The sequence below is a fragment of the Sceloporus undulatus genome, chromosome 2, assembly GCF_019175285.1.
Source record: "Sceloporus undulatus isolate JIND9_A2432 ecotype Alabama chromosome 2, SceUnd_v1.1, whole genome shotgun sequence".
In the NCBI taxonomy this organism is placed as follows: domain Eukaryota; kingdom Metazoa; phylum Chordata; class Lepidosauria; order Squamata; family Phrynosomatidae; genus Sceloporus; species Sceloporus undulatus.
The window spans coordinates 57,109,305-57,121,998 of NC_056523.1; the positions used below are offsets into that span (position 1 = coordinate 57,109,305).

At 39.3% G+C, this 12,694-nt stretch overlaps 1 protein-coding gene across 4 annotated transcripts in view; it reads right to left on the reverse strand.

The window, feature by feature from the left end:
• FLNB (filamin B) overlaps positions 1-12,694 on the reverse strand; it is a 102,004-nt gene that overhangs the window by 31,229 nt on the left and 58,081 nt on the right. For 2 of the 4 annotated variants that reach the window (XM_042454778.1, XM_042454776.1), the window contains exons 19-26: positions 8,693-8,810; positions 6,870-7,132; positions 5,252-5,849; positions 4,645-4,818; positions 4,177-4,339; positions 3,160-3,320; positions 1,803-1,970; positions 335-427 (exon numbers count right to left, since the gene is read on the reverse strand). In XM_042454778.1, coding sequence (XP_042310712.1) covers positions 335-427; positions 1,803-1,970; positions 3,160-3,320; positions 4,177-4,339; positions 4,645-4,818; positions 5,252-5,849; positions 6,870-7,132; positions 8,693-8,810 — 1,738 coding nt within the window. The remainder of the gene's footprint in view (positions 1-334; positions 428-1,802; positions 1,971-3,159; positions 3,321-4,176; positions 4,340-4,644; positions 4,819-5,251; positions 5,850-6,869; positions 7,133-8,692; positions 8,811-12,694) is intronic. The other 2 variants (XM_042454779.1, XM_042454777.1) reach the window with 1 other exon arrangement.

A 12,694-nucleotide genomic window follows, 5' to 3' on the forward strand; every position in this document is an offset into this window, starting at 1 on the left:
TTGGGTGATCAGCCAATTCAAGATGGAAACATTTTAAGACTCATCCCAGAAATTAAGATGTCTGAATCTGTACATGCAACCATTTCCCAGGATTAGTTGTACATACATAAACTGTAATTAGACATGTATGAAGTCACAATTAAGTTATATTAATGGGGGGGGGAGCAGGAAGAGGGAAAGAGTGAAAGAGTAGTGAATTATTTCAGTGAGAAACTAGTAGCATAGCATCAGAGCAGAGTAATTTAATTAAACTAGTTCACAGTAACAGAGCACATCCACTGAGATTGGAAGATTTTCTTAAAGACAAAAGTAATTAGTTAGTGAAAGTTCAAACCTGTTTCATTAGACTCAACCTGCGGGTCACCTTTAAAGAACTCAGAAATTGCTTTCAGGGGACTGCGCCATGACTGGGAATCCGGCTCATCAGCTAGAATCAAAAAACTATTAACTTAATAATCCAAAACCAGAACTTATCAGTTGTTCCTTGCAAAAAGTATTTGGCCTAAAATGGATTACAGAACAGCCACGTAGCTTCGCATGCAATAACCATGTTTGGTCCATTCATCACAGCTTCATGGTACACATTAACTTTGAATACCACTACCTCCCTTGAGTAGTTATTTTCAAAGGTACAGAGAAGAAATGGTGCTGCATATGAAGTCAAATTAGACCTGGCAGTGGCAGGCCTAAAATAAATGTGCTCTGAGAAGTTTGAAAAGCTCATATTGGAAGTGTAGGCACTGAAAGAGTTCCAGATATTCATGTATTTGGTACAAGCATATGACATTCAATACATTTGATTTCTATATTTTATAGTATATTATGTTAACTAGCAAGCATTTATCTGATAGTAATAAAACCCTCTTTGGCCTTCTCTTCTCCTCCCCTCCCATTCGCCTTGTCCTAAACTATGTCTTCTTCCAATCATCCCTGCTCCCTCATACACATACTTTCTGAGACTCAAACTTTCATCTGCAATCTGTCTTCCAACAGTACACACATTTTCCCTGGCCTCAGGCTTTAACCTCTATGCTGCCTTTTCCTCCCAGCCCCCATATTCACATTTCTTTTGTCCTTAGCCTTTCATCTCTATTTTCCTACTTGCTTCTCTCAAGGAACAAGAACACTTTAGATGAAGACAATCTGGAAAGTAAAATCTAATATGCTGCTGTATGATGTAAGACCTTTTGCTCTCCATTTCAGCTGGGAGAGGATTCTAGATGGTAACTCACTCTTCCACTGCTTCCTATAGAAGATGGCCTGTTAGTGGGGTTATGGCCCTCCAGCTTGAATCCAATTTCCAACAGGTCTAGACAATACTCACTGGTGAGGCAGCACAGGAACTGCAGTTCTCCTCTCTATTACCAGTATTCAGGCAAAGTGTTCTCATTCCAAGGGTGTTTAAATAGCAGCTTAAGGGTTTCCAACAGAACTTGCTTAAGAAACGTCTTCACTACTATAGCTAGTAATTTTTGTAGCGCTAAAAAGCAGAGCTTGGAAGAGTTATTTTTTGACTACCATTCCCAGAAGTCCCCCAACAGTATGTCCATCCTAGCTGGTGGAAGGATTCTGGAAGTAGTTAATCCAAAAAGCAACTTTTGTAAGCTCTGCCACAGAGTAATAACTAAGTTACTCAGAAAAATTTAGCATATATCTCCCAACTGTATTCAACACTAGTTCTATTCTTCATTTGGGTTCCACTGCTACCAATGGAGCTGAGCAAGAACTCTAATTCCTACCTGTAAATATGCACTCACATTTAAAACTAGTACCGATACTAAGCTAAGGCATTGAAGCATTACCTCTGGGGCCTGTCACCGCAACTTCAAGTGGTGCTATTCCAGCCTTACTGGTATCCACAGTAAAGGCCTGGGGAATTTTGGCACGGACTGCTGTTCCCAGGCCTGGTCCTGAAACTTTCACTTTGTAGGGGTCAATGACATCTTTTACAGGAACCTTAAATGGACTTCCTGCCAACAAAGCAGAGGCAAGGGGTTAGCCTGACAGGAGTTCACTAAAGCTTAAATGACCACGAGGGGGACATCAAGGATAGCAGCCACTTTTTCAGTAGCATAGCTCCATCTCATACTGCTCATTTGGCCCCAACTCTTATCCAGAAATGCCAACTTTTATTTAACAGCAATAGTTTTTGTACTATACTTGTAATAGTGATGCCCATTCCTTTTTGGGGAAGGATAGAGGATAAGAGAAAATGAAATTAAAAATGCACTAACTGATTGAAAATTCCCCAAAGCAACAAGATGCACAGGAACAAAACTGTCACAACATCTACAGACTGGCTTCTGTGAGCGATCATAAAGTTGCAAGTGGGGCTGGAACTGAAACCTCACACAGACCCCTAGGGACTGGAGAAGCTCTGTGGGACAGGCTGATGACTGGGAAGAAGTTCCAGAAGCCAGGAAACTTAAGGACAGAGTCCAGAGACAAAGTGGTTGGACCTTTTGAAAATGTTTAATAAACTGAGAAACAGGAATGTAAGGAAGGGTGAAGAGTGAACACTAAGAGCTAGTATGATACAATGGTTAAGGTGCTGGAGTGGGACTTAAAGAGATGCAGGTTCCCCAGTAAGCCAGGATATTCATTGGGAGATCTTGGGCCAGCTACTTCCTTTCACTCTAACCCTGACCTATCTTACATAGCCAATGTGGGGAGGAAGAGCCCACTAGTGGAAAAGCTGGATATAAATCTAAGTAATAAATCTGTAAAAGGAAGGAGGGAAAGGGTAGCACAGGAAAATTCAATTATTACTGGGAAAGTTCTTGCTAAGATATACTACTTCAACTTTACCAGGTACAGTGCATATTAAGATACAAGTTCTATTAATATCTGTATTGAAAATTTTCTAACACGTCAGAAGTTCATTATCATCTTTCTTTATGTCTGCCTTCCTCTCCCGCAGTGGGATTCAAGGTGGCTTACAAATTAAAATTATTACAATAGAAATAATAATAATAAAAACATAGAAAAATTCAACATTAAAATAGAATAAAAGTATTATTAATATTAAAGCAATTTAAAACTTAATACTTAGAAAGGATTTTAAAAGCAGTTAAATAGTGTGATTAAAAACATTATTATTATATTATTATTATTATTATTATTATTATTATTATTATTACACATTACAAGTGGTCTTACCAGGGATGTGTTCACCCCCATAAGTTATGTTGACATCATAGTCTCCTGGAACATACGGGATATATTCTGCACTACAGCTGCCATCCTTGTTATCTTTACAGCTTATCTTGGATTCTGAAGGCCCTTCAACAGTTATTCCAAGGCCACCAATTCCAGCCCCTCTGCAAACAGCAAAAGTTCATATAATTATACGACTGTTTATTATTTCACTGTTAAAGTCTACTACAGTTGCCCCCCCATATCCACGGTTTCTTTATCCATGGATACAAGCACCCATAGCTTGAAAATATTCCCCCAAAATATAAATTCCAAAAAGCAAACCTTGATTTTGCTATTTTATATAAAGGACACCATTTATTGTAATTAATGGGACTTAAACATCCATAGATTTTGGATTCACGGAAGGTGGGGTGGGCAGGTCCTGGAACCAAGGGCCCACTGTATTGCATTTTATGATGCAACTATTTGTGTTCAGCCACTCATTCTCAAATGGCAGCAAGTCTATCCAGTAAGGTCTCAAGAAGGGTGATAAAAACCCTGAAGTACAGATAAGTCTTAGTGTTGATTGACTAAAGATTACTTGCATATTGATCCTGATTTAAGCCTAAGGAATGCTGAAGTCATAAATAAGGATATATGTTGGCAGGCATGTGAACCACATGCTAAAGAGATCTAAGAAAAGACATTAAAAAATCAAGCACAGCAAGTTTGAGGTGTGTGGGTGGGTCTGTCAGGAAGAATCACTTAACAGCTATCAACATGCCAACAACTAAGCTTGAGGCAATGCCAAAAGCAGCTCTGAACTGCTTTATGCTATTTGTTTCTCCTCTATGGCATGTTCCAATCCATGACAGTTAGCCCAAAAGGGAGTGGCAAGCATATACAGTTACATTATATGCATCTACAGTCACACCTTGCAGTTTACAAAGCATGTGTGCACACGCTCACATAAATTGATTCTCTAACATGGTTTAACTTCCCATGTGATTATTTCAGACTACAGCCTGTGATGCTTACCGAGTGACAACAGTGAATGGGTTGGGTTTATTTGTGAAGGCTTCCTGTAGCCCAGGACCTTGGGCTACAACACGTGAAGGATGACATCCTTCTGTGACATCCACTCTGAAAGGACTGTTTAACACAGGAACATCATCATATGTCACTTCAACAGTATGAGGGCCTGTAAACAAAATATCAACATACATTTGTGAGCTCCTTGAAGATTTATGTTGAAAGATTACATGGCAGTGTAGACCCACAAGTGGTATTCTTCTTGCCTCAAGGAAGTGATTTCTTGATTATCTGGGGAAGTTTTGCTTTAAATCAGGAGGAAGCCACTGGTTATCTTCAAGAAAGAGGTTATGTTATGTGCTCCAGAGCAACTAAGCCCTGCAGGTATTATAAATGTGAAATACAGAATGGTATTGCTTACTATCTATTTTTCTACCCCACTAACTAAAGTCAATAGCAGTTAGCAGTATTTACCTTTTTCATATGGAGTGAACTCCACTGCATATGTCCCATCAGAATTGTCTTTGATAAGGCAGTCTGTGGAAGCTCCTGAGGGATTCGCAATCTGTGCTTTGATATGATCTCCACCAGTTTTGGTCAAGGGCCTAGCATCTACAGTGAAATCTGTTGTTGCTTCACGGAAGACATCTGCAGTGTAAACAGTTTCCACTGAGAACAATTTCAGTTGAACAGAACAATGCTTTCAACCCACATGTATACACATGTCTTCACACAAATTAGTTCAACCCCCCCAACATGGTGCCAAAGACAGCCAAACAATTTACAATGTAAATACAACCCACCCACTGGTTCCTCCACCCAGGTTTCCCTTTCATCCATGCAGTTTCTTTCAGAGCTGCTAATCTGTTAAACCATCACTGAAATTGTTTCCTATGTCATTATGAGTTGCTAGCATGACCAGAGAAATGAGTAGTTAGTATTGTGAAAAATGCAAGAAGGGTCAAGTGCCAGAAGGTACACTTGCACATGCATCCCTTACATCTGCATATGCTTCAGAAATGTTGAATTCATTAGCTAAAATAAACTTACCTTTTAGTTTTAGAAAAACAAATAGGCTTACCTTTTCCTTCAATTCCTGGCCCAAAAACTTGGATTTTGCTTGTGTCCACAGCAGGATCAACCTTGACCCGTGCAGGGAAGTTTGGTACTTGTTCTCCACCATAGTTCATTTTGAGTGTGTACATCCCAGCAGAAAGGGGCACATATGTAACTGCGTATGTCCCATCTTTATTATCTTGAACCTCAACATCTGCTTTAGAACCAGAGTCTGACACAGCTTCCATATCCAGTTTCCCAGGTCCAGCTTCTGAACAGTCCACATTTAGCAAGCCAGCCTCACCTACTTTACCATGTTCAAGTCCAGGGCCTGTGGCAATTACTTTGGACACATCAAATGGCATTTCAACATCTGCTCTGAAGGGAGAGCCAGGAATATGGACCTCTTCAAAAAGAATGTTCACAAGGTATTCACCCGGTTTTGTGGGCAGGTAAGAGACAGAGCATGTGCCATCACCATTATCAGAGCACTCTATCTTGGCTTCACATGGTCCTTCAACTGTCAGTCCCAGGCCACCAGTTCCAGCTCCTTTCGTGTCTATTGTGAATTCTGCAGGCTTTCCAACAAGGCCACCTTCAAGGCCAGGACCATAGGCTCTCACCTGAAGAGTTTAATAAAAAGAAGTGTTGAATTAATACTCTGAAAGTGAACAGTAGGCAACCTGGTGCTCTCCAAGTGTCTTGGATTACAGGTATCATAAGCATCTGCCAACATGGCCAATGGTCATAGTTTGTATCTTTATTTCAAAACTTCTGAAGAATACCAGGTTGCTTACATTTGTATCAAGCCACTTCAGTCAACTGCAGAATTCTCTGCAGTCTTAAACTTAAGATATGAGAAACAAGTGCATCCTTGACTATTTGAATGCACATCAAAGGTTGCAAGTTTAATATGATATTTGCTGTTTTTAGAAGTAGCAATACTATTGCATAATAGTCTAATCAGCATATTGCCATGCTTTTATTAACTTGATTCTCATTAGTCTAATTGGTTTTGAAAGCAAGGGGGTTAAAATAAACAAGCGAAACAAAAGCTGCAATTATCAAATATGATTTTTTGTTAATTTATTTTAAAGTCCCATCATTTCTTCAATAGGAACTAGAGAAGAAGGGGCTTTTTATCATGAAAACTATTATAAAGCTCAATATGCATTAAAATAGTACACAAATTTAGATTATTAAAAATAAATCCAAATGAGATGAATATGTAACTACAGCTGATCCAAAATAATAATATTATAGCAGATATATTGTGGCTTTATAGGAACTTGCTCTATAGTGCAAAACCTGTACTGATTTCTAAGACAATAACACTGAAACAGAGACTATTTCAGAAGGAACTTCAAGGAAGCATTCAGCAAGGAATTTAAGAAGTTAAATTATAAACTTAAATCACTTTATGTTCTGTATAGAATTCTCCACTAACACAAGTCTAGAATTGCCCAGAACATGTTGTGTAGTTTCTATATCAAGATCATGATCAGGGTCCCCCAAATTCCTCTTTCTTGCCAAAGGAATGGTCAAACTTAGAAATAGCATAATGTACATGACAAACATATCACAGATGAAAGCACCTAAGTCATCAAGCCATATAAAGTAGGACTAGTTAGATTTTTGCTTACTTTGGTGGGATCAGGTGGAAGAGTAGCTTCCACAGTATAAGGGCTTCCTGGAACTGGATTCCCATCATAATTTACATCAACCACATGAAGGCCTTCTTCCCTTGGAATATACTTTGCAGTGCAACACTCTTTGCCTACCACTGGTTCTATTAAACATGGCACAGGTTTCCTGGAAGGGCTGGAGATCGAGACATCCAGTTTGCCCTGTCCACCAGCTCCTTTAGTGTCAATCAGAAATTCTTGATCCCGTCCTACTTCAACTCCTTTAGGAAATAAAGATAACATATTGAAAAGGGTCTTTTTCTACTGACTGCAGATCATATTAAGAATTTGTAACAGTAATCAAAACAGCACGAGGAATCAAAATAGGAATAGGAGAAGGATATGACTACATATCAAAACTTTGTTGGATGTGTTTAAATAACTACCCAGAGGAACACTTGAAATAAGTAGTATTTATGCCACAGTTCGTTTTGCACTGTTTCAGTAATCCAGGTAAAGTGAAATTTGGGGGACTAAGCCATGTATGTTATATTATTATTATTATTATTATTATTATTATTATTATTATTAAGCTTTATTTATATAGTGCTGTAAATTTACACAGCACTGTACATACAATCTTTTAAGAAGACATGACACAAAAGGGGAAGGGAGTGGAGGATGGAGCCAGATGCCTTCTGGGAAGGGCTCAGTTCCTTTGGGGAGGCCTGATGGGATTGGCCCACCCCCTTAAATATAGACTATTTAAATAGCCACAGAAAACAGGAAACCCAATGTAAGAGCTGAAAGAGACCCTCTGTACAGGCCATTCTTACACAGTCCTGCCAGAAATATTGCTGTTTTTTTTCATTTTTGAGCACACTGGAAGAAAAGGCAGGATGTAAATAAAATAAATATTCAGTCAAGTCTAGAAAGGTGAAGCAAGTTCACTTAGTGGTTTGCTACTGTTTAGACAATCTTGGTTCCAGTTAGCCACTGAGAGGGAGCAAGGAATGATACAGGTCTCTACTGTAAACTCTAAAATCCTGAATAAGCCCTAGTGTATCACCCTCTGGGATTTCTGGATTGGGGGCAGGGAGATCATGGCTTGGATCCAAAACAGAAGTAGATTTCTGTCCATGGAACAGTCTTTCTGATCCTCATTTATTTATATTATTTAAATGCTACTTCTCAGTGCTAGCTCTCCTCAAATATCTCATCATGTATTTAATGTAAACAATTCATTATACAGTAGCTGAAATTTTTAAAATTAGAAATTGTAAAAGGAAGAAAGAAATTGTAAAATTGTACACCAAAACATCCCCTGGAAACCCAGTCCTGAAAAACAAGTGTGTGACACCATGTAACAGGCTGTAAATGAAGAGGAATTGGTGACAATTGTGCAATCACAAACCCAGAGAGAGAGACAGATACATTCTCTGCTAGGGTCCCTGTGGATCCAATTGTATGTTTCCAGCAAAAGGTAACTCACTACAGATGCAGTTTTTTTCAAGGATCTAAACTGCCTGTTTGGGTTCCCAATACTTTATGAATACTAGGCCAAAACTGATCTATAATTAAGACTGCAAGTTGCATTTCACTACTAGTACAATCAAGAAATCTTACTCCAGCATACTTCTCAATTCTCCTCCTTACATAGATTTACTAAATAGCACACATCACTCAAAACTTGTGATTTTAGTATGACAGAGAACAAATAAATTAGTTACAACTCTAAATTCAGATTCTTTCTCACATCTTGTTCACTATTTTGGAACAGTTTATATTGCAGCTATTTCTCAAAGCTAATCTAATCTAATCACATTTTAAAAGTTACTTACGGTTCTCTAGACCATTAAGTTTAATTTTGCTCAGATCAAGTGGAGCAGCAACATCAACCGTGAAAGGACTCCTTGGGATGGAATCACCACCATAATTCACCAGAATGTCCATGCTACCCTAGAGAGGTTGGACAGATTATTAATTTCATTTCATATTTCAATACTCAAGATATTAGAGGAAGGAGACTCCACCCTCCACAACTGCCATCCGCCGGCCTGACAGGGAGTTCACCAGGCAGGTCCAGCTCCATCAGGGCCAGCCTGAAGGAAGGAGACTCCACCCTCCATAACTGCCATCCGCCAGTCTGAGAGGGAGTTTCACCAGGCAGGTCCAGCTCCATCAGGACTAGCCTGGAAGAGCCCTCCCTCCAATCCATCTACTTGGTCCAGGCCTCAGAGGGAGAGAAGAACGACTGGACCTCATCCCCTTTCCCTCCACCATTCCCTTCTCCTTTTGTTTTGTGTCTTTTAGATTGTAAGCCTGAGGGCAGGGAACTGTCTGATTAAAAATAATAATTGTAAGCCACCCTGAGAGCCATTAGGGCTGAAGGGCGAGATATAAATACCTAAATAAATAAATAAATAAATAAGATATCCCAGGATGCATAGCACTGAACTGTTGGACATTTTAATATTCTTTGAAAGCATTATCCATACTTGCATAGATCAAGCAGGTAGAAGCTAACCTAAAGCTCCAGACTGCTGCTAAGAACTGCACATAGTACATGCAAACATGGCTATAACACCACCTACATATTTGGAATTAGAAAACCCAAACTAGTGGAGGAAGCACCTTTTAGACGTTTGCCCTAAATGCTACTATGATTTTCCCAGGACACCAAGGTGGTCTGCTGTGTGTGGTTTAACTGAAAATCCAAGCTTTTCTTTTACTCATATTCACCAGCTTTATGCTTTCTTCATTCTAAGAATATTGTGCATTGGAACTCTGAATTTAATCAAACTTCAATGAAATCTACTGAAGACCTTGCTATTTTTATCTATAGCACTGTAAAACAAAAACATTTCACTTATTTCCAGTTGTTCACCATCAAGGATTTATATTTTGTATTATAACAGCTGGATTTTAAGAAATGAGGGATCCAATTTTTATATGTAGCTTCCTCCCAATAAGTAGTCCTTGGCCATGTCCCTGGAATCTAAGTCCATTTCAGTACCTGTTGGCACCAATTTGAATGTCTACGGCATCCACTCACTTCTAATCTTCAGACTGTTATGAGTATAGACTCTTTGACTTTAATATTAGCCTTTTTTTCCTCCCCCAAAGTTTATTTGCTCTCTTTAGCATCTTGCTTGACTATGAATTCTGGAGAACTTGACAGCTTCCATAGTATTATATGAAGCTTGAACTGAGATAATAAAAATATCACAGTAATATGGATTTTGACACAAAACATATTTCAAGATTCTAAAAACAGGGATCAAAGAAGCAAAAGGTCTAAGGAAACAAATTAGAAAGTTAAGGGTTTGAGTCTGTTTTAACAGAGTATCTTTGTATGAAGAAAGCCATTTAAATATGACTCCAAATAGCTGAATTCTGAGAGAAACCACTCAAACGCCAGTGTTCCACACCCAAGAAGATCATTCCACTTCAATATCAAAGGAAGCCAGATGGGTCCCATAGTCTGCCTACTATCTGCTTCCTGGTTCTCATTCACCCCTTGTCATTTCACCAGCTACGTTCTCAACTGCACCCTATTTGCCCCAATCAAGACAAATGGACAACTTTACTTTTGCTTGCTTCTGTATAGCAGATTAATTAGGTGCTAAGAAACAAGCATTGTTTACTGCCTAGAAACTGCCATGCAGCTATCTACAGTGTTCCTGAATGGGTACACACAAAATTAATCCAGAATCCTTTCTTCCATTGTTCCTTTTCTGTGGAACACTAATAAATTTGAAAGCATGGAGAATAGCTATAGAAAAGATACTTAGAAATTAAGATTTTTCAGCTAAGCCACTTGGGCAAGGGCCAAAACATTATGACATGTTAACTCCCTGTGACTAAGGTGCATATCATGTGGCAGTTCTGGGACTTAATCCCTTGCATAAGCACTTGAGTATGAGAGTTACATTTTCACAGGGCTAGAAGCAGTTTAATGTTTGATAGCTACTATTTGTCACAGCCATATTTACCGAACTGACACAGCCAAGAACTGCCTGCAGTGTTTGCTTACTCCACCCCTCATTCAGTTTATCTTGCTCATTCTCCCCTCCCATTTCAGAGCTTTTGTCAGGTTAATTTCAAAAGAATACATATACAGATGTACCTATGGTGCACTTTTCAAACAAGGCAGCATTTCTGAACAGCACCACCACCTACTATAAATTTTCTGTCTCTGGCAGGATGCTGGCAGGATGCCACTGTTTAGCTTCCTGAGTTTATCTGGACTTCCCTTCTCTAAGATGAGAGGCCCAATGACATATATTCCATCTATACACAGAAACCAATGGTAGTATTTGTACCACTTCAGGCTGAGGTTGGGTTGGAGTTGTCATATTTATTTATTTATTTATTTATTTTTAAAAAGGCTCCCACCAAAGTAGCAATTCCCTGCATGAAGAACAGAGTAGGAATGAAGAAACTGCTCTGGGGACATGCATGTGTCCCCTCATCCTCTTTTTGTACTGTTAAATTCCCTCCAACTCCCCCAAAGGGTCCAAGACTCCCACAAAAACAAAAACAAAACCAGCCAAATACACCCCAAAATGGTCAAAACATTATGAAGACATACTAAAATAGAATGATTTCCCTTTTTTGAATACCCCACAACACTCCCCAAAAGGCAGAAAATATAGGATGGTAGGTGTACAGGCTCCTCCAGGTCACATTTTCAGATGTAAATGCAATGGTGAGGCCTGCCAGGGAGGATGTGGGGATGAAACTTGGCCCTTGTTGCAACAGCCAGTTCCATTAGAGGCTTCTCCCAGGCGTGCTGGTATATGACAGGCAGGGAATTTTTACGTGGGTATCATTTAAGATATAAGCCTTCTCCTGAAGTGGTGTAATCTACAGTTCTATCAGAGTCTGTAGAACGTATAAAATGACTTAACTGTCATTAATGTGTGTTTTGGACCTGACCAGATTAGGACAGGGGGTAGGCTGATACCTTCTGGACAGTCAGTCAGCCAGAATAGTTCACTGCCTTCCAAGGGACACATTTAACAGCAGTCAACCATGCTTTTGAAGACAGCCTCTCAAACTCACCCCACTCTGAACCTTTGCAAGTTGCTGGAATACAGTACACAGCATCACTGTTTCAGAAGTCATAAACCTTTTTTTCCATTAATACCAGCCAGTATCCAGAAGTAGCAAGCCAAATAGAAAGCTGGCATGACAACTTTTTTTAACCATGATCCAACTAAAGCAAAGCCATCTGCAGAATATGGACATCCAAAAGCTCCTAGGACAGGAAAGGTACCACACGAAAATTGACAGGATTGAGATGCACAAAAAAGGTACCAACCCTACAGTGCTACAGCAGCAAAGCCAATGCTAGTTCTTACAAAGATCAGAAAATGATGTTCGCAATGTAATCCCAAGGCCAAAAGCAACTTCACTATGAAGTCGAAGGCTTTCATGGTCAGCATCCATAGTTTTTTGTGGGTTTTTCGGGCTATGTGGCCATGTTCTTGAACATGGCCACATAGCCCGAAAAATCCACAAAAAAACTATAGCAACTTCACTCATCAGAAACATGTACCAATAAACATTCATGCTTCAAACTGCTAGAACAGCTACAGTTAGAGTCCAAAACATGAGAAAGGGAATATAAAACAACCCAGGAACATATCTGATCAATCTTTTTTTGTTCAGGTCAGAAAGTCTGCATATGTCACCAGCTTGCTCTCTACAATGTGTTCAACAAAGGAGGCATTAGCAACATCCTGCAGAACTCAGAAACACTTTTCCCATAATAGCACCCATTATAAACTCCTGATGCCTTGTACAGTCCACCCTTTTTTACGCAGGGGATCCGTTCT